Raw genomic sequence first — 23835 nt, 5'->3', positions numbered from 1 at the left:
AACTTTCAAATACTGTTGTTAGTACTTGTTACTGCTACAACTTTGATTTGATCGGGTGACCTAGTTTTTGACCCACATGACCCAGATTCAAACTTGACCTATAGATAATCAAGACAAACATTCTGATTAATTCTATTCTATTCTATTAATTAATTTGAGTTTCAAACTTAAATTGTGGTCTGTAAGAGTGTTGACAAGATTTTCTTTGATCTGGCCTACTGACCTAGTTTTGGACACAACATGACCCAGTTTCAACCTTGACCTAGAGATCATCAAGGCTTACATTCTGACCAAGTTTCCTAAGGTTTGGGTCCCGAATGTGGCCTCTAAAGTGTTCACAAGCTTTTCCTTCGATCTGGCTTACTGACCATGCTTTTAATCCAACATAACCCAGTTTCGAACTTGACCTAGAGGTTATCAAATCTAACATTCTGACCAAGTTTCATAAGGATTGAGTCACAAAACTGGTCTATAGGTTGTTCACAAGCTTTTCATTTGATCTGGTCTACTGACCTAGTTTTTGACCCAACATGACCCAATTTAATTCTTTTCCTAGGGATCATCAAGACAAATATTCTGACTAAATTGCATAAAGATTTGGTCACAAATGTAGCCTCTAATGTGTTCACAAGCTTTCCTTTGATCTGGACTACTGACCTAGTTTTTGACTCCACATGATCCAGTTTCAAATTTGACCTAGGTATTATCTAGACAATCATTCTGACGAAATTCATAAAGATTGGGCCACAAATGTGGCCTCTGGAATGTTCAAAAGCTTTTCCTTTGATCTGGCCTACTGATCTAGTTTTTGACCCCACATAACCAAGTTTACTTTTTGACCTAGAGATCATAAAGACAAATATTCTGACCAAGTTTCATAAAGATTTGACACAAATGTGGCCTCTGGAATGTTCACAAGCTTTTCATTTGATCTCGCCTGCTGACCTTGTTTTTGACCCAACATGCCCCAGTTTTAAATTTGGCCTAGAAATTATAAGGACTAACATTCTGACCAAGTTTCACAAAGATTGGGTCGAAAATGGGGCCCCTAGAGTGTTCAAAAGCCTTTCTTTTGATCTGGCCAACTGACCTAGTTTTGACTCCACATGACCCAGTTTACTTTCTGACCTAGAGATCATCAAGATAAACATTCTGACCAAGTTTTATAAAGATTGGATCACAAATGCGGCATCTAGAGTGTTCACACGCTTTTCCTTTGATATGGCCTACTGACCTAATTTTTGACCCCACATGACCCAGTTTCAAAGTTGACCTAAATATTATCAGGATAAACAACCTGATAAAAGCTAATAAAGTTTGGGTCAAAAATGTGGCCTCTGGAGTGTTCACAAGCTTTTCCTTTAAGCTGGCCTACTGACCTAGTTTGAAATTTGACCTAGAGAGTATCAAGACAAACATTCTGACCAAGTTTCATAAAAATTGGGTTACAAATGTGGCCTCTACAGTGTTCACAAGCTGTTCCTTTGATCTGGCCTACTGACCTAGTTTTTGACCCAACCTGACTCAGTTTCGAACTTGACCTAGAGATCATAAAGACAAATATTCTGATTAAGTTTCATAAAGATTGGGCCACAAATGTGGTCTCTAGAGTGTTCACAAGGCAAATGTTGACGCACGACGCTCGACGCACGACGGACGCCGGACAATGACCGTTCACAATAGCTCACCTTGAGAACTTTGTGCTCTGTTGAGCTAAAATAAAGCTTATAAAATTACATTCGCATAAAATTCTGACTAATTGACTAGTCACACCATGATGATAATCTTCCCAGTATTTCCCAAATGTGCACGGATTTCATGCAATACAAAATGTAATGTCTTAATTGCTGACAAATATATTGACAGGTACGTAGCAACATGGTTATTTTGTTATGTTAATGCTATCCGATAACTTGTAGCGCATGTTGTCTTGTTCCTTCTTCTAATTATTTGTTTTTGAAAATACATGAACGTTACTAAAGTTTTACAAATCCGAAACCAATCTGGACTATGTAAAACAATGAAGCATGTAGGTATGTCAGTTATCATTCTCGGAATAGGTCTGCATAGTGTTTATAGACCTGTGAGGAGATTTGAAAACCTCGCTCGCTACGCTCACTGGGTTCACAAATCCTTCATAGGTGTATAAACACAATGAAGACATGTTCCTCGGACAATAACTATGACTTATAAACCATTTAATTGCTGGCAGTTAATAAGTAAGAAAAGTGACAAAACTAAACGATAACATCTTTTGGTTATTATTGAGAAAAGGGGAATCGGGTAGTGAAACCATTATCCGTGACAAAATACTTAAATTACTTTTGAATTGTATTGAGTATAAAGAAAACCCTTAATTACCAATAAAATAATCGACTTTTCCGATAACGTGTTCCTTATCCTTTTCTATTTATATTCATAGTAACGTCGTCTTATTGCTGGAGGTAGTGGTAAACCTGCTCTTAGAAACATCATTTAAAGCCATACTCCGCGGCTATTGTGTGTATGCAACCCATGATTACAATAGGTAACAGTTAACGGCCTCGCGCCACCCTTTAGGACGCAAAACCATAGGTATTTTATACAGAATTCTATATAAGATAGATTCTATTTTGAAAGGCGTCATTTTTCATGGATTTTCATGCTTTTTCGGTGACAATTTAAGGTTAAAAGGTAGGACTGGAACATATCTTTATTCAATCTTGCCAGGCATACGTATGTTTTTGACAACACAGAAAATGACGTCAGATGACCTTCAGTTTTTCTAAGAATAAAAGTAGAGAATATGAAAGTGCACATGCTAAACTTGAAAACGAATGTCGCATTTGCATTGGTCTTTTAGTACTTTCCACACACATCCTCTTTTTCTACAAGTTTGAACAGCGTACATTTATTGAGACACAAAAGCAAACGCATAGTCCTAAATTGTTACCTGCTAACGAGAACAGACTTTTTCGACGTTGTTTTAATGTGGTGTCCACGACACCTTAGTCAGCTTCGCAACTTAATATCAAGCAACTTTCTGGAGGACATGGTAATGATTCTCTTGGTATGTCATCTTCATTGAGCTGAAAATTCCAATTAAAAATCATTAAGTTTCTATAAATAATAAAACCTGTGAAAACTATTGCACCTAGCCCTATATTGGAAGCAGGGCCTTGTTGGCGGAGTGGTTAAGGTCACTGACTTCAAATTGCATGGTTCTTACTAATGTGGGTTCCAGCCTTGTTCTGGCCGTTGGATATTCTTCATGTCAACCACCCAGCTTGCATAGGAAGGACATAGGAAGGACAATTGTCCTACCCAGGGGGCGGCCCATGCTGAAATAATTGATCAAGATGCACCTGGGGTCTACATCTATCTAAAGCTAGAAAATCGCCACATGACCTATAATTGTGACAGTGTGACTATGTATCAGTTATTGTTCATATTTTGAAACTATTTATAAATCATAAAGAAAACAAAATAATACGCACTGCAGCTTTGTTTTACTTTCAAATCAATCTTGAACTCTTTTTCAGATGACGAGTAGGCTGGTGCCATATTTCTTATTCCTTTTACAAATAAAAAAATATCGAACTTATTCCCAATTCGGTGAATACTTTATAAATGCAATGAGAAAACGATTCTTACCCGCGGTTGAAAACGTTTCACATCATAAAATGAACAAGTTAGATAACAATACAAACAAGTAAGATCAAAAACCAAATTGGTTCCCTATTCCTTTTTTCAAAAGTCGAATCAGGTGCAGATAAACCCAAAATGAAAACAATGGCCTGTCATGAAAACCTCTTTTAAACATGCAAGAGTTGCAGTTTGAAACGATAAAGAGGTCTTATTTTCTAGATGTTGAACGTGTATGCATTAATTGTTACATATACATTTTATACACTAAGTCCGAAAACTCCTCAAGTCTGTTGAAGCATTACACTTTCTTAAACCCGCAAAAAAATACCGCTTACATATAAAAATCATTAAATGTACACCTACTTTTTTAAAAATATTTTATTGAATTTCAGATATTTTCATTTCTAATGTGTTCTGTTACTGATTCGACTACTGAAAAAAGGAATAGGGAACAAAATCATTGTTTCTTACTGAATATTTCCATCTTATATAAGTCCAGTTCCTTATTCGAACATTATACCTCCATTTTGAGACATACTCTCTAACATCCTTTGGAAATACCAATTAATCTATATATCTAAAACATTTCATTACGACAAAGTATACCAGCCTACTCGTCATCTTTTTTTGTTAAAGGGAGTTAAATGGTGTTAAATATGTAAACATCGATGGAAGTGGTGTTATTCATTAATAACGAAGAACGAATTTTATGTAATGGTATATGATATATACTAATCCACACTAACTTTAAAGACTAGTGTCAAAGACGCGCCACATAATAACTGTTATCTTTTGTATTCCCATGATTGTTATTATACGTGATTTGCAAAAAAAAAAACAACAAGAAAACAATGAGAAATACAAGTATCTACTTACTTATTGAAAGTGACATATATTAGGCCAAGACAATGTGTTGTCTAAACATTTTATTAGATGAAAGAAGCGGTATGCACAGTATTTGATGAGTCGAGTTTTGAACCATTATGTTTGTACAGAGTAAGTTATTTAAATATGTTCTAAAACTGTCCTGAAAAGGATATATTGTATAAGTTTGAAAATGAAGGTGTTAAAACACATTAATTCAGGAAGGACCTAAATTGTCCACCTGTCATCTTGCAATATTTCTATTTTAAACCAGCATTATCAGAATGCCTTTCACGAACTTCATGTTGGAAGAAAAACTATGTCACTATGTTGTGGTGGGTCTTTAAATCTAAAAGCAATATAAAAGCGAAGATTCGTTGAAAGAAATGTTTTTTTTTTATAAACTGGCTTGGAGCTAGAGTCTTCTTGTTTCAGTGGTATGGGAGCCAGAAGTTCTTTTTTCAAGGTTTTGAAGCAAAAATAACTTTTTTAGAGAACCCGAAGTATTTTTAGCAAGCAGTGTTCATGTAGTGAGCTATTGTGATCACGCTGTTTCCGTCGTCCAATGTAAGTCCGTCCGCCCCTCGTCAACAATTCTTTAATCTTCTCTAAATTTGATTAAACCTTGCCTAGATGTACCTCGGATTGTCTTTGACCAAAAGTGTTCAAACGGTTCTGCTTGGTTCCACGCAAGTGCCGCAAGAGCTAAAACTAGAAACGACATCTCCTAAACCGCTTGTTTGATTTTGAAATAGTTTCACACCAATCGTTTGGTCCGAGAGCTCACGGACTTTTTTTACAACAACTGAAGCCAAAAGAAGATTATACTTTTTTGGAAACAATATTTCATATCCTCCGTGAAAACCCATTTCTTAAGTGTCGAAGCCGTGCCTATCTATATTTTGTTCGTTGATGTTTGTGACAGGGGAAGTCAATCTGACTTAAGTACTTGATCTTCTAAACGAAGATCTGAGAACGACCTATTCACATATGTCTTCTGTGTATTTCGGATTTCCAGTATTGTTATTTCTATTTTCACAAATCTATTTTTATTTGAACCAATCAGACGACTTGTTCGAATGTCAAAGAGTAAGAAAAATTTGCAGTCAGTCCAGGGCTCGAACCCGGGACCCCTCGCTTACAGAGCAAGTGTCCTACCGACTGAGCTAGCCGGCTATCTGACATCTTACGACAAAAGAATTGTAGATATCAAAAACCAAGGTTTTTCTAAGCTTGCAGAATGTTGTAAGTTAGCTTTTGACTGGCCAGCGGAAGGGTCGTCAGAACGAGGCTATCAATAACTCGTGTTCAGATCCTAAGCGTAGCGTAATAGGAGATGTACTTTAGTCAGATTGCAGGGGAAGTAAAACTCACGTGGTAAAATATTTAGGGGAACAGTAAAGTTTACGTCTTTTCACTGTTTAATTACAGTAACTATATGATTGTCAGTAAACAATGACAGCAATAAGAAATTCATCAAAAAAGGAATAAATGGCAAAAATGATATTCAAGTTCAAAGGTCAAATTTATGTAAAAATGACAAAAATTGGCAAAATTGAAATTTATTTTTACTCTTAGAAAATAGTTTTTATCATAAGTAATTAATTTTTATTTATGTAATGTGTATATATCAGCAAAACTCAGAAATAAAAGTATCATTGCAAAAAGTCAAGGTCAACCCTGATAAATGAAAGTAAAAGTTCTTTTTTATGCAAAATGTGAAAAATGTTACCTTTACTTTTTCTAATCTGTTTAATATGTCTTCACATTATTAGTCGCTGAAGTTAATTCGTTTTAATGTTTGTATGTCAGGCAACCTCAGCAGTGCAAATGAAGCCCCAAAGCCGCCAAGGTAAAGCTAATATCAAAGGTCAAAGGTCAATTTTTTGTGAAAATCGCTTGAATAGCTTCCTATTTGAAAAATAACAGATACCTTTTTCATTATTAGTAATTGCTCGGGATTTACTTTAATGAATATATGTCCCACAATGTCAGTTATAAACTATAGTCTGGAAAGAGTCATGTTCAAATATGATATTAAGGGTCAAAGGTCATTTTCAAGTAAATTTTTAAAGAATGAAAACATAGCTCTTTAACTTTTTGAATAGAAGTCAATGGTATCAGTTCATTTTAATGCATAAATGTTGGGCAATGCCTGGTATGCACATACAATTTCAAAACATTCAAGGTCAACCATAATATCAAAGGTCAAATCGGGTTGGGGGTGGGGGGTGTTGGGGGCTCCGTGGCCGAGGGATTTAGGTCGCTGACTTCAAATCACTTGCCCTCATCGATATGGGTTCGAGCCTCACTCGGGGCGTTGAATTCTTCATGTGAGGAAGCTATCCAGCTGGAAAGTCGGTGGTTCTGCCAGGTGCCCGCTCGTGATGACATAATGCACGGAGGGTCACCTGGGTTCCTCCTCCACCATCAAAGCTGGAAAATCGCCATATGACCTAAACTTGTGTCGGTGCGATTTTAAACCCAACAAATAATAAATAACTGTAGAGGTCAAATGTCAAAAAAGTGAGTAAAATGTTGCATGAATATCGTCTATTTTTAATAATTGTTTAAAAGTATTTGTTTTGTCATTTTAGCAACTGATCGTTGTCTATTTTACTGTATATATGTCAGACGATGTCATGAAAGAGAAAGTAAGTAAACCCTGATATTAAAGGTCAGGGGTCTTTTTTGTGTAAATGATCAAAATGTAGTATACTTATTCATTACTTTGTTCAAAATACCTTGCTGTTATAGTTCACTGTTAGCAATTTATTTTTCTGTATACATATCAAGCAAGGTAAGCAAAGTAGGTCATATCCCAATAAGTCAAAGCCAAACTAATCATCAAAGGTCAAAGGTCAAATTTATGTAAAAATTCGCAAAAAAATGACAGCATTTTGCAATGATTTTTCTTTATTTTTTATGTAATTTTTGTCACTACTAGTAAAACTCATCATTATTCATTTTAAAATATCTTTCAGACAGTATCACTGTCACAATATGTCATATATGTCATGTAAATATTGTCAAGGTGAAACCTGACATTTAAGGTCAAATGTCATTTTCATGTAAAAATTCAAAATACAGCATATTTAATTTTTTTATTCGTTAAAAATTATCTTGTCATTTTTTTCATTAAACTATTTCTTTCTTATGTATATTTGTAAGGCAATGTCAGCAATGCAGATCTTATTTTACAAAACAGTAATTGGTAAAGATAACAGCTAACATCAAAGGTATATATATTATATATATATATCCTTAAAATACTTGTATGTTGGAACGTAATTCTATTCATTCCGTAATGTGCCGTTATATGTTTCTGGGATCTTGGAACATTATTAGTCCCCTTCTGGTTAAAAAAACCAGTTTCGGGGGCTATAGGAATGCGCTTTTCCGTCATTCCGTCTTTCCGTCATTCTGTCATTCCGTCATTCCGTCCGTCCGCAATTTCGTGTCCGGTCCATAACTCTTTTATCCATTAAGGGATTTTATTATTACTGGGCACAAATATTCCCCATGATGAGACGACGTGTCATGTGCAAAACCCGGACCCCTAGCTTAAAGGTCAAGGTCACAATTGGAGGTCAAAGGTCAACAGGGTTTTTTTCCTGTCCGGTCCATAACTCTCCCATCCATGAAGGGATTTTAATATCACTCGGCACAATTGTACCTCATAATAAGACGATGTGTCATGCACAACTTTCAGACCCCTAGCTCGAAGGTCAAGGTCACACTTAGTAGTCAAATGTTAACATGGCATGAACAGGGTCTGTTTCGTGTCCGGTCCATAACTCTTTCATCCATGAAGGGATTTTAATATTACTTGACACAAATGTTTCCCATGATGTGACGACGTGTCATGCGCAAAACCTGCACCCCTAACACAAAGGTCAAGGTCACAATTGGAGGTCAAAATTTAACAGTGCTTTTTTCCTGTCCGGTCCTTAACTCTCTCATCCATGAAGGGATTTTAATATCAATTGGCAAAATTGTATGTCATAATAAGACGATCTGTCCTGCACAACTTTCAGAGCCCTAGCTCAAAGGTCAAGGTCACACTTAGTAGTCAAATGTTAACATGGCATGAACAGGGTCTGTTTCGTGTCCGGTCCATAACTCTGTCATTCATTAAGGGATTTCAATATTATTTGGCATAGATGTTCTCCATGATGAGACAACGTGTCATGTGCAAATCCCGGAGCCCTTGCTCAAAGGTCAAGGTCATACTTAGAGGTCAAAGGTCTAATTCAAGAATGACTTTGTCTGGAGCATTTCTTCTTTATGCATGGAGGGATTTTATTGTAACTTGGCACAAATGTTCACCACCATGAGACAAATTGTCTTGTGCCAGGTCGCTAGGTCTAAGGTCAAGGTCATACTTAGAGGTCAAAGGTCAAATTCAAGAATGACTTTGTCCGGAGCATTTCTTCTTCATGCATGGAGAGATTTTGATGTAACTTGGCACAAATGTTCACCACCATGAGGCACACTTTTTTTAGAATTACGTCCCTTTGTTGTTACTATTATTATTATTATTATTATTATTATTATACCAGATTTACATAGCGCCCTTTTCATGATCAATTTCACGTTCAAAGGCGCTTTACATAGTTCAAATGCAGCCACACAGGGCGCATAAATTCATCCTCTACTAGTACAGACACAGAACGATCTGACCAGAGGGACAGAGTGAGACAAAGCCCCAACGACAGAGAGATCAGAAATCAGATACAGGCTTGTCCGCCTAACTTAGCCTAGCTCGTTACGAATAGACAACCTGGTTCTTTAACGTGCCCAGTGTATAGCACTGATACACGCAAGGATTGCCTGGGTTCCTGACCAGTACACCTCTAGTTAGGTGGGAAACACTGAAAAGCGTTTCTGAAAATTCCCGAGTAGCTGCCGGGGATCGAACCCCCGACCTCAGGATTGGAAGGCCAGTGTGCAAACCACTGAGCTATCCGTCCACCCTATAAATAGATTACATTGTAACTTTTTTATTACTGGCCGTAGGGAAAAATCGAGACCACTTTTCTGTGGTACAACATGCATGTTACATCCAATATTTAGGAGTATTTTGATCTATCTCTACCTGGTAAAGATTTTCTTGTGGACTTACATTTTACAGATTTTTTTTTTTTCAGGATTAATTTCACTTTGTTGTTGCTATAAATAACGTTTATGATAACTTTTTGTATAATCGGCCAAAAAAAATCCAAATGAAAACAACTGTACGTTTTTTTATATGCAAATTTTAATCCAAGTGCTTTGTTATATTATATTGTATATATAGTACAATATTGTTTATACATCATTGACAAATATCAGTTCATTATGTTATACTGCAGTAGAGAAAATAATGTGCCTTCCAGTAGGGGACTTTGTATTGCCTGGCAATACTTCATACACTTGTTTTGTTTGGATCTTGGAACGATCATAGATCATCAACAAAAGAATGTTCCAACAAACCAGGTTATTCAGGGTTTATGTATATATATATATATATATATATATATATATATATATATATATATATATATATATATATATATATATATATATATATATATATATATCTTGATCGCTTCTCCAGTCTTGTCTCTATTGGCTCAAGGTTTGCTGTCTTTTCCATTTCTTTTACTGGAGTTGTTTTCATTGCTCCGAGAATTATCCTCAGGCCTGAATTTTGAATCTTGTCCAGTTCATCGTTACTGGTTTAGAAAGCAGTTACCCATGAGGTAGATGCGTAGTCTGCTATGGGCCAAACGGTGCCTGTGTAGACTTTCCGTAGGATCTTTTCATTGGCTCCCAAACTTGTTCCAGCCAGATTTTTCATAATGGCGAGTCTCACCTTTGACCTTTAATGTCAGCTTTGACCCTAATTTTTCATTATTAAGGAGGAATGATATCATCTGTTATATATAATTTAAAATGAATCATGGTCAATTACTAATTTTGACAAAAATACCCTAAAACAATAAAGAAAAATCATTGCAAAAATGTTGTTTTTGCGAATGTTCACACTTATTTGACCCTTGACCTTTGATAATATGTTTGGCTTTGACTTATTGGGATATGACCTACATTACTTACCTTGCTTGATATGTATACATTAAAATAAATTGCATATCATGGAGGATATGAAAAATTGTTTCCAAAAAAAGTATAAACTTTTTTTGGCCTCAATTGTTGCTATAAAAGTCCGTGAGCTTTCGGATCAGTTCTTGTGTAATTTTCTACCAAGATTGTTCGAATTGCTTTAATTCTTCGAAAAACTTTGCCGCCCGAGGGCATGGTAACTTTTCTCTACATGTATACAGTAGAATCTAAATATAAATCTTCTTGTTTGAAATAAATGGTCCGATTTTACACTAATGGTCTTTTGGAGGCCTTCTGCATGGAGTGTTCAAAATTATTTTGATTCGTCAAAAAAATGTCTGCCAGAGTGCGTGGTCACTTTTCCATATACATAAGTGTATATTATTGAAACTCTTTCTGATTTGAAATGACTGGCTTAATTTTAAAATAATTTCATACAAATGTTCTTCGTGTGACATTCTGCAAAGATTATTCAAATTGACTTGTCATAAAACATGGCCTCCATGGGCAGTTGTCACTTTTCCCATTGATGTATATATTGGAAACATTAAAAATGTTCTAGCCAAAAACAGCAGGCCCAAGTTTAAAACACTTACATAAATGTTTCTTGGGTGACCTTTTTGTTTGACTAGTAGTGGAAAAATTATATCATTCCCTCAACTTCTTATCCCATCTCCTCTTCAACACAGACATACACATAACCTGCCCATATCTATTTAGTAGAAACATTTTACATATCCTTGTTAGAAAACTCTTGCAATATTTCAATACAATTTCACAAACATTTTCATTTCATAACCATCTACCTTAACTTCATGCAAGCAGCGTAACTCTCGTGAGCCATCATTAAGCGTTTTTATAAGGTTTTAACTAAATTAAGATAATCTTTGTGAAGATAGACTAAACCAAACAACACATTTTTAAATGAAAGAAAAGTTTTCTCTTGTGACGTCTTTGCAGACGAGTATACTGTATTTGAATGATCACGGTTGCTTTTAATTACTAACTCATGTTTTATTTGTTTTCAGGTTCTGAGTACCCCCCTATTACTGAAACATGTCTGCATTTAGATGTGAAAAGGATTAACCTGCTTATAAGGTTCGTACATTTATATGTTACATTGCTAAAATTGTATATTTTACTTCGGACTAAAACGTTTTCATGGGATCTCAGTACGTCAACAAGTGTGTCTTACAATAAACTAAAATCTTTTGATCATGTAACCCCTGGAAAATAAGTAAGACATCATGCAGAATTCTACTTGTCATTGCAACAGAAAAATGAAATCAGTTGAATCTCTTGCAGTCAAAACTGAATACAATGTTACACACTGACATAAAACAGTTTATGCCTCAGACATGCTTAGAAAAAAAATACTGGAAAATAATAATAATAAAACACTGTAAAGTGATTGTTTTCACTGACACATTTAGTTGTCTATCGAATAATTTGCAAGATAGTATCAATGAGTCATGATGGTGGCAGGGATGTGCTTAATTATAATTGTAATTTAATTAATTATAATTAATTACAAATTTTGATCTAATTGAATATAATGAATAATTAAGCACAAACTAAATTAAAGTAATTGAAATTAATTAATTACTGACTTAAATTTAGTTGTAATTGTCAATTAAATCTAATTATTTTCAATTACTTTGGCTTTTTAACTGGTCAATGAGCGTGTGAAATTTTCACAGTGACAGTAAATAGCTGACAGGTATTGTTGTATTAACAATCAGGTGTTAGAGGTGTTAATCCCTATTCAGTTCTGTTAAGTGAGATCACTGGGTGAACATTTTAGTCACTTATCCTAATAATTAGGAATGTACAGAAAAACCGATATTCAAACTTGTCATTCTTTTGTGGTATTACCTTTGTGAGTTGCAGGATACTGTCTCATATGAATGTCAATGTGTACATTTGCTGATACGAACTGAATGACTGAATTTCAGTATGTTTTCTTGTTGACATTTACTGATATTAACATGCATGTATTAAGTAAATGATTTGATTGCTGCTTTTATGCAAATTTTGTCAAAAAAGCTTTGAATTGTAAACAATTATGTTGAATAATAGAAATTGTTTTGCAAATGACTAAATTGTTAGAGATAAAATAATCAAATATAATTAATTACTTTTGGCAAAATAATTGTAATTAATTAATCACTTTTTGAAAATGGCTTGTAATTTTATTTAATTAAATTAGCAATTTTCTCAATGTAATTGGAATTAATTATTTTTATAATAATTAGGCACATCCCTGGATGGTGGTAGGATGTTTTGAAAGATTGCGCAGCAGAAAATTATTTTATATTCTATTTTTCTACTTCGATTTTGCGAGTACAGATCATTTCACAGTGATTGTTATGGATTTACTGAATATGTTTTCGCCATATCAAATTGTGGAATTATGTCAAGACATTTTTGACTTTCAATCACCAACATTAGCGGTTTTTAAAATGTTTTGCTATGATCCAGAACTTTTATTGCTAATTTATAACAGTTGTTCTAGACGTTTAATATATTCGTTGTTCCGTAGTCTTGGAAGTTCGTGTGGACAAGTAGATTTATTTGCTAAATACTTAATACACAAATTCCAACCGATTTCAAGAGGATCAGAGCTGAGGATAAGAAACAATCTTCAACTAACTGGCACTTGCATCATTAGATAATCAACTAAATGTAGATATCTGATGGTAAAATAACATAATTAAGTCCACATCATGTGTTGTTTAACTATGATGGTACTGAAAAAAAACTCAGTTGAAATTATAAGTAATGAATTTAGCATTATGCCCGCCCGCTTAGCTCAGTAGGTAGAGTATTGGTCTACGGATCGCGGGGTCGTGAGTTCAATCTTGGGGCGGGGCATATGTTCTCCGTGAGTATTTGATAAACAACATTGTGTTTAAAACCAATTGCCTCCAGCTCTGATTCATATGGGGAAGTTGGCAGTCACTTGCGGAAAACAGGTTTGAACTGGTAAAGAATCCAGGAACACTGGTAAGGTTAATGCCTGCCGTTACCTGACTAAAATACTGTTAAAAAACGGCGTTTAACCCAATTTTAACAAATAAAGCATCTTCCATAGCAAACGTCGTTTAAATTGAATCAGCTATTATTTATGTATTTATTTTGCTGGGTTTAACGTCACACCGACACACTTACAGGTCATATGGCGACTTTTAAGCTTTGGTGGTGAAGAAAGACCCCAGGTGCCATACCGTGCATTATTTCATCACGAGCAGGCACCTGGGTAGAACCACCGACCTTCCGTAAGGCAACTAGATGACTTCCTCACTATCATTTAGTATAGTTTTTGGTAATTTAAAAGTAGTGTATCAAAGAGAGTTTTCGTATATGCTGACTGAATACATCTTGTAATTATTAAGAAGATTTCGCTTGAGTTCTTCACTAACCAAGCAAGGACTTTTCACTTTTAGCTTTTTTAGCTTTCCACGAGGGCTTTGACACATGTAACAGTAACTCAAAATGCTTACAATTTAGATTATATTAGTAGTGGAGCAAAAGAGCTCGATGTAATAATTTTTATACGATTGCTTATGCAATTCAGAAATCCAGTACATGGTGAAATTTTATATTGATTAAATTTGAAAAAAAACAACTAAAGTGAAGTGATCAATACCCAAATCTTGTCCGTGTAAAATCACCTACCTCGCACAATTATTAATGAACACATGAAATAAAATTCTTTAAAGCTAACTGTTCATGCTCATTACCAGAAGCTACCAACCGCCGCCCACATCAGTCCTTTCAGTGCATTAATTTAAATTACAATGAACACATCAACATCAACATCAACATCACCACATTGTTTTGACCCAAAGCTGATATAGTCAGACTATAGATCAATAACGTTTTTACCAGTGCAAGATTTACATTATCTAGTTAATATGCACACTATCATTTATCTGATTTGCTTTGTCTGACTGCAAATAGTACAACTGTGTTTGTAGGAATATAACTTTCTTCATATTCAAAAGAAATTATGATACTAAATATAATTTTGAAAAACAAAGTTTATGGTTTATTCAAAACATAATTTCGCAAATCAAAACTAGTTTCTTTTAAACTATAACTGTTGTTCAAGTTAGATAATACACATGACTATACAATGTATATTACAGGAAAGTTACAAATCTGCAATATTCAATATCGTGTACATTATTAATTAGTTTGAGCTCCGTATTAAGTGCTGGTACACCACAGGATGAACAATCAGGGGTTGATATACATTGAGTTTTGAAAACTTGTTCTTGGATGAACGTGACTGATATTCAAGTTTTATTGGTAAATAAAGTTGACTGTTCAATATGATAGTTTTTATCATGGAAATGTACGCAGAACTTCGTATTCTATGCTTTGATCTAAAATGCGCCGACTGTCTTTTTTATCCCCCAACGAAAGTCTGAGGGATATAGTTTTGGCGTTGTCCGTCCGTCCGTCCGTCCGTCCTTCCGTCCGTCCGTCCGTCTTTCCGTCCGTCCGGAGCCATATCTATAAAATGGTTGGGAATATTTATTTAAAACTTCATATACATGTTCACCACTATGAGTTCTTGCGGCCCGTCAAGTTTCAGTCAGATTGCCCAAGTAACACCAGAGTTATGGCCCTTAGAAATTTCTAGTGTTAACTATATAGGGTACTATAAATATGGCAATTTCTGCATCATAACTTTTGATATATTTGACCTCGAACAATGAAACTTAAACAGAATTTAGATCACCATAATGTGGTTGTGTACACACAATTTCGTTTGGATTTATGTGTAAATTAAGAGTTATTGCCCTTTAGTTGTATAAAAATCCACATATTTGTACATAACAAACTTACCATGTGGTAGAATTTCATTAAATTTCTTTCATTCTTTTCCATGAACGTTTATTGTAAACATGTGAAGTTGTGTACCCACACCTGGTCACCCCCTTACCTTGATCACACCCCCCCCCCCCCCCCCCCCCCCCCCCCCCAAAAAAAAAAAATCATTATTTATTTTTTTTTCAGACAAACAACATGTTCACCACTATGAGGTTATGGGGCCCATCAAGTTTCAGACAGATTGCCCAAGTAACACCAGAGTTATGGCCCTTAGAAATTTCTAGTGTTAACTATATAGGGTACTTTAGATCTATAGTTATGGCAATTTCTGCATCATAACTTTTGATATATTTCACTTTGAACTATGAAACTTTAACAGAATTTAGAGCACTATAATGTGGTTGTGCACACACAATTTTGTACGGATTTCTTTTGTAACTTCAGAGTTATTGCCCTTTAATTGTCTAAAAATCCACATATTTGTACATAACAAACTTACCATTTCGCAGAATTTCATTAAATTTCTTTCATTCTTTTCTGTGAAAATTTATTATAAACATGTGAAGTTACGCACCCACACCTGGTCACCCACTTGCCTTGGTCACACTCCCTCCCCCTCCCAACCCCTCCCCCCCCCCCCCCACCCCAACCCCCCAAAAAAATAAATATTTTATTATTTCATTTCTTATTTTAGATTTTTTTTCAAACGTTCCATGATTATTTATCAACATGCAAGTTGTACCATTCCCCCACCTCACTCCTCCATACAGTCATGCCCACCACTGATCATGCATCCTCTGCCCCCCCCCCCCCCCACCCCCAACCCCCAAAAATATCAATCCACATATTTGTACATAACAAACTTACATGTACCATTCGGCAGAATTTCATTAAATTGCTTTCATTCTTTTCTGTGAACATTTATTATAAACATGTGAAGTTGCGCACCCACACCTGGTCACCCACTTGCCTTGGTCACACCCCTCCCCCTCCCAACCCCCCTTCCCCCAAAAAACATTTTTTTTTTTCATTTCTTATTTTAGATTTTTTTCAAACCTTCCATGATTATTTATCAACATGCAAGTTCCCCCACCTCATTCCTCCATACAGTCATGCCCACCACTGATCATGCATCCTCTGCCCCCCCCCCCCCCCCCCCCCCAACTTCACCCTTTTACCCTTTTTTTCATTTTTAATTTTCCATCAATATTTATAATCAACATGTGAAATTTGGTTTCCTCTCCCGTTCTGCCTCACCCCAACCCCCTAAAAAAAATAAATATATAGATATATATATTTCCATTTTTTTTTAATGTTCAAACCTTCAACATGTTAAGTTGTGACTGCACAAACCTTGCCCTCAGCCATGTTCAAGTTATCTTACCTGTGCTCTCTTAAGGACATCTGTTCTTTTAAGTTCAAATGTACATGTTAATCAGCAACACCTGGTGCCAAACCACTCCAAGACAATATTTCGTTCCAGTTAAACTTCAAGCTCACATTTCAATTAACTGCATTTAATTTTAAAAGCTAAGCTTATTACAATAAGCATATCCCATTCAAAATAAATTCTTTAGTCAAGATCAAAGTATCATACATTTATTATGTACTATTTAATTATGTCTCCCATCACATAGTGGTGTGGGAGACATATTGATTTACTCCAGTCTGTGGTCTGTCTGTGTGTGTGTCTGTCTGTCATAAAGCTTGTCCGCACTCTAAGTTGAACATTTCTCATCTGATTTTCACCAAACTTATACAAAATGTGTTTGACCATAAGACCTCAGCCAAGTTCGATAACTAGCCAAATCGGTCCAGGCATTTTGGAGTTATGGCCCTTGAATTACCAAAAATCAGCCTTTTTAATCTTGTCCGCACTCTAAGTCGAACATTTCTCATCCGATCTTCAACAAACTTGAACAAAATGTGTTTGACCATAAGACCTCAGCCAAGTTCGATAACTAGCCAAATCGGTCCAGGCATTTTGGAGTTACGGCCCTTGAATTACCAAAAGATCAGCCTTTTTACTCTTGTCTGCTCTCTCAGTCGAACATTTCTCATCCAATCTTCACCAAACGTGAACAAAATGTATTTGGCCATCAGACCTTAGCCAAGTTCGATAACTAGCCAAATCCGCCCAGGCACTTTTGATTTATGGCCCTTGAATTACTGATTGGATCCACTCGTCCAGACCATCTAATTGGATCTACTCGTCTAAACCATCAAGAGAAACTAGACATTTTTGATAGGGGCAGTTGTGGGAGACATGCGCTTTTCTCAAAAGCATCTCTAGTTAAACATTTGTTTTCTGTTAAATTGATTTTCACTAATGAAATTATTTGCTTCTTATTAACATCCTTAACTTTTTGACGGATATATTTTTTTGCCATTCCTCACCATAAACCCTTTTGGCGGGGGATACCAATTCATCGAATTTGCTTGTTAAAGATAGTTCTTGCTTGTAAGAATAGTGTAAATAATGAATGAATAGCTAAAATCCATTCAAAAAAAAATGTTTTATACATTTTATTTTAGGCCATATACTTTTTGAGCTATGAGAATCACAAACAAAAAATCCTTTATTTGGCCATTTCAAGGGCTATAACTCTGTAATAAGCGCTAAGATTCTTAAGAAGAATGTCAAGTGTGCAAGGTCACCTCATGATAAAGACTCAAGCAAGGTTTCATGAATTCACATCAAATACTTTTTGGGCTTTGCATGTAATTAGGTGAAAGTTTACATTTTTGACTATTTCAGGGGCAAAAACTAAGAAAGCTAGAAAATAAGAAGTGTGCATGTTTATAACATGATAAAGACTCATGCAAGTTTTCATCCATTTATATCATATAAATATCAGCAGACTAGGCTTATCAAAGGTGGCTCTGGTGGATCCAGGTTCAAATCTGGGTCATTAGATAGGTCATTCCCCTAGGTCACCCTTTAAAGGTCAATATGTTTCCCGCGGTTTTGTATGTAAATAAATCCATAGTCCGCGCGCTTATTTGTTGCGCTAAACGTCATAGACCAACTCTTTTCTAACGGTTCTATTTATAAAGTAGGTCATGGATGGCGCGCTTACCCGAAGATGAAATAATGTCATTTTAGAGCGCATTTAAAGACTAAATAAGCTCATAAACCTATGCTTATATAGTCGCGCTTAACTCTTTTTCGCGGTTCGATTTCTAAAGAAGGTCCTAGATGGCGCGCTTACCTGAAGATCAAATTATGTCATGTTAGCGCGCATTTACTGGGCTTATTACAAATTTGTCTTGAAGTTTGTTAGCGAAATAGCTGCAATTCTTATTTCCAGCTATATCTTTTCGTTTTTGTTTGTCAGCAAAGTCTACATGTTTTCTTGCCAACAGTACGGACTTTATCCCTATTTCAGTCTTGTTTAATATACTTAATTAAAAACATTCTTACAACGTTTTTTTTTTTGTGTGTTGTAAGATCTTTGTTATCATAAAATGATTGATTTGCAAAACTTGTTAATGATAATGAAGCTCGACTGTCTAATAACTGCTTTTCAGTTATACCTATTAGGGTCACTGTGTCAGTTATTTTTGCTTGTCTATCTATTTGTTTGTGTTCCAATGACTTGTGTAACTCATTTTATACGCCCGTTTGAAAAACGGGACGTATTACGGGAACGCCTCTGGCGGGATGACGGGCGGATGGGCGGACGGGCGGCGTCCACAGACTTTGTCCGGATCATATCTTCTTCATGCATAAAGGGATTTTGATGAAACTTGGCACATTTGTTCACCATCATGAGACAAAATGTCATGCGCAAGAACCAGGTCCCTAGGTCTAAGGTCAAGGTCACACTTAGAGGTCAAATTCAAGTATGACTTTATCCGAAGCATATCTTCTTCATGCACAGGGGGATTTTGATGTAACTTGGCACAATTGTTCACCATCATGAGACGGAGTGTCATGCGCAAGAACCAGGTCCCTAGGTCTGAGGTCAAGGTAACACTTAGAGATCAAAGGTCACATTCAAGAATGACTTTGTCCGGAGCATTTCTTCTTCATGCATTGAGGTAGTATGGTGTAACTTGGCACAATTGTTCACCATCATGAGACGGAGTGTCATGCGCAAAAACCAGGTCCCTAGGTCTAAGGGCAAGGTCACACTTAGAGGTCAAAAGATACAAGAATAAAAACTGTTCACCACAACGAGACGGAGTGTCATGTGTAAGAACCAGATCCCTAGATCTAAGGTCAAGGTCACACTTAGAGGACAAAGGTCAGATACAAGAATGACTTTGTCCGAAGCATTTCTTCTTTATGCATGGAGCGATTTTGATGTATCTTGGCACAATTGTACACCATCATGAGACGAAGGGTCATGCGCAGATCCCTTTTTAGAATTACTTCCCTTTGTTGTTACTATAACTTATATTGTAACTTTTTGTCACTAGTCGTAGGGAAAAATCGAGACCACTTTTCTGTAGTACAACATGCATGTTACATCCAATTTTAGGTGTATTTTGACCTATCTCTACCTGGTAAGGATTTTTATGGGGAGTTACAATTTTTTTTATTTTTATTTTTTTTGGGGGTTGGATTGAACGTCACACCGACACATGATAGGTCATATGGCGACTTTCCAGCTTTAATGGTGGAGGAAGACCCCAGGTGCCCCTCCGTGCATTATTTCATCACGAGCGGGCACCTGGATAGAACCACCGACCTTCCGTAAGCCAGCTGGATGGTTTCCTCACATGAAGAATTCAACGCCCCGAGTGAGGCTCGAACTCACATCGATGAGGGGCAAGTGATTTGAAGTCAGCGACCTTAACCACTCGGCCTATCTCTACCTGGTAAGGATTTTTGTGGAGACTTACACATTTTTTAGGATTTTTTTATTTTATTTTAGGGATTAACTTCCCTTAGTTGTTACTATAAATAACTTATATTGTAACATTTTTATAATTGACTGTAGGGAAAAACCAAGACCACTTTTCTGTGGTACGACATAGATGTTACTTCCAAATTTTAGGTGTATTTTAAGGTATCTCTAACTGGTAAAGAGTTTTTATGTGAATTTAGAAAAACAAAAGAATTACAATAATTACTAAACAACCACAAAATTAATATTTCATTTGCAAATACAGGTGCTAGTGTAAAGAAACTTGCTGTGACGGGCGTATATTGTAACATTCTGGCACTCTTGTTCTCAAATGTGTTGATCCATATGGAAATTGTATATTTTTTGTGTATTTTCCTCTTTTGTATATGAGATGCTATCATTGTTTGTTTATCTTTGCTGCTCCCTTCTGTTGAATGTCTGCTCTTGACTTTATTTTAATACTCTAAAAGATTACAACTAAACCATGCTTGTACCTTTTAATTACTACACGATAGGATTTTATATTGTAATGTTAATATTTCAATATGTTACAAAACAAACAAATAAAATATTTACTAAATGAATACAAGGTTGGGTAGTTATTGGCCGCTCAAAAACAAAGATGTTGACGATATATCTCGCCAAGTATGTGAATAAAGTAACCGGAAGGAGACCAGGCGCGTCTTGCTAAAATTTGCAAACTATTACAGTGAAACTCTGCACTGTCACATAATTTACACTCTCATAACGTGGTAGCAACACCGGCTAATTTCAACATAACGTAACTCTGCACTGTCGGACATAACGAGGTAGCAATACTGACTAACTTAAACATAATGTGGCAATTCACGGCAACTTCGGTGCCAGTAGTCACGGTATGATAGTTACCAGACACGACCAGGTATCCGGGAATGACGGGTCAATACATACCAAAACCACTGCGTGAAGGAAAGCAGTAAGTTGCATGCAAGAGGGTTGATAACGCAATACAAAGCAATACGCAATACGCAATACAAAGCAATACGCAATACAAAACTAGATTTCGCCAGGTACTATGGGTAAAACCTATTCAACCCTAGCCACATAACAACATAAGAGTAACCACATAAGAGTAACACACGACGAAAATACAGTCCTTTGTAAGTTCTCGCCAGACAATAGATGTATTTTTATGAAACAATATTTATTTCCAAATTATACTTATCAGTTTATTGTAAACTAATGTAAGCAGACACGCCTGATCACCTTCCGGTTTATAGAATTTTCCTATATGAAAATAGAGCGACGTTAATTATTAAATACAAAGAAAAGAATATTGTTCGCAAATATGTCTACATAAAAAGCCTTCAAATATTTCTCGGTGGGAATATTTACAGTCACATTGATCTATTTGTTCAAAAGTTCAGTGATTGTCTATGTCACATTTGATAGTACTTATCACATTTTAAATGAATGCACAAATCACATGTAATTTAAACAAGAACTTCCAGGAACAGTTCAGTGATTGTCTATTTCACCTTTAATAGTACTTATCACATTTCAAATGAACGCACAATTACATGTAACTATAACAAGAATATCCAGGAACAGTAATTCACATGCTTAAAATGATCTCAAAAGAGTTCATTGGTTACCACACATTTTCTTCAAATGAATGTCCTGGAATCGCCGGATATCCCTTCTCGCAGCGATAGTTACTGGCATAATGTTCCTGTGTATATGACTGTGCATTCTTCTATAAGGCCTTTTGTCAACTACTCTGAGAAGTTGCCTGTAAGCATAAATACTACAGAGAAACAGTCAATTTGTCTAAGATATTAAAGTAACAAGGTTAATACATTGTATTTTGAATATATATCCATACAAAAACTGAAATATGTTTAATCTCATTATCAATCTGACAAAAACGATTTCTAGTACAGGGGTGTGGCGGGCGGGTAAGTTTTCTCTTGATACAACCGTGTAGCAATACAAAGTGGACGAAGCGCACGGGTTTAGCGGTATTTATAGTAAACTACCTGTTCATGCGTATTAGCTTGAGACCGGTTTAAAGTACGCCGGTACCCAGAAGATAAAGAAGAGCTACGGAACCAGTTATTCATCGATATTATTTTGCTTAGCAACCAATAACGTGAATTCTCGAAAATAAATAAAATTATTTTTATTCAAAATAATTTACATTATTTCATTCACCTTGCCCAGATTACACACGCATGAAATAGCCCTGTGGTCTCTCTCCTTGATCAATGACGTGATTTTGTTCCCCAATAGGTAATGACTTAATTTCTCTTGGAGAGCGGCTGTGGGGCTATTCAACTGTAGAGGACTAAGGATTGAGAAATTCAATTTTATATACTACCCATTTAAATCTGTGAACGCTTTTGTAGCACGAAGTTTACATTATCTGAGATTAATAATTTCTAGTTCTTTCGCACACAGACAAAAATCACACACCTTACTTTAACGGTTGAAATAGAACTTATTTTATTCCAATATCTATTATATACTGACCCTTATTAAATTGTTACTATTATCAGGAGATGTTAAGTTGAACCCCGGTCCGGATGAGAACTCGAATCACTGTTTATCAATACTCCATCAAAATATACGTAGCATACGACATAAATTTGAATATATTTCAGATAGTTTCTTAGATTTCGATATTTTATGCTTCACTGAAACTCATTTGTGTGCCGAAATGAATAACGTCAGTTTGCAATTAGAAGGTTTTGATACAATGCTTCGTAAAGAAAACACCTATCATTCTGGCGGATATCTAATCTTCTTTTCATCCTTATTGAGACCAAAAAGAATATTAGAATTAGAAAATATATTACCAGAATCTCTTTTGATAGAAATTAAAGATCATAACAATACTTTCCTTATTGGCACTGTTTACAGGCATCCACATTATACTGTTGAATTTCGGGACAGATTGGCTGTATGTATTGATAAAGCTACTGAAATATCAAATAACATTATTCTTGTTGGAGATGTAAATGAAAATCAACTTAGTGACACCAATACAAAATTTAACAACTTGCTCATGATATACAACATGACTAATTTTATTACAGAAGCAACTCGCGTCTCTAATAACTCTAGTACCTTAATCGACCCTATAGCTGTTTCAAATTGCATCTCGGTGTTCAAGGCTGGTATTTTGAAAACAGAAAATTATATTAGTGACCATTACGGACATATGTACATATCGAAATTAACCTCCAACATAATATACCTTTTAAAAGAAAAGTACGGAATTATAAACGCGCCGATTTTGAAATGTTGAATACTCTGATACAAGCAACTGATTGGTCCTTTCTTGTTATACGACGATACTCTTAATAATGCATGCGACTCTTTTGTTAGCAAATTTCTAGAATTAACAAAAATATGTAAACCGTCATCTTTTGTTACTGTCCGTCCTAATGACAAGCCTTGGTACAATTCAGAGATACGTAAAACCTCGCGACAACGTGATCGACTGAAAACCACCGCAATTCTTTCCGGAAAAGATTCTTATTGGCACAAATATAAATGC

The 23835-nt window shown here is 35.6% G+C and overlaps 1 protein-coding gene across 7 annotated transcripts in view; it reads left to right on the top strand.

Moving 5' to 3' along the window:
* Positions 1–23835, top strand: part of LOC123537934 (uncharacterized) — a 102270-nt gene that overhangs the window by 21417 nt on the left and 57018 nt on the right. For all 7 annotated transcript variants that reach the window (XM_053530713.1, XM_053530714.1, XM_053530715.1 and 4 more), the window contains one exon: positions 11625–11694. In XM_053530713.1, coding sequence (XP_053386688.1) covers positions 11625–11694 — 70 coding nt within the window. The remainder of the gene's footprint in view (positions 1–11624; positions 11695–23835) is intronic.

Source organism: Mercenaria mercenaria, chromosome 18 (genome assembly GCF_021730395.1).
Source record: "Mercenaria mercenaria strain notata chromosome 18, MADL_Memer_1, whole genome shotgun sequence".
In the NCBI taxonomy this organism is placed as follows: Eukaryota; Metazoa; Mollusca; class Bivalvia; order Venerida; family Veneridae; genus Mercenaria; species Mercenaria mercenaria.
This window is presented reverse-complemented; position numbering and strand designations above follow the sequence as displayed.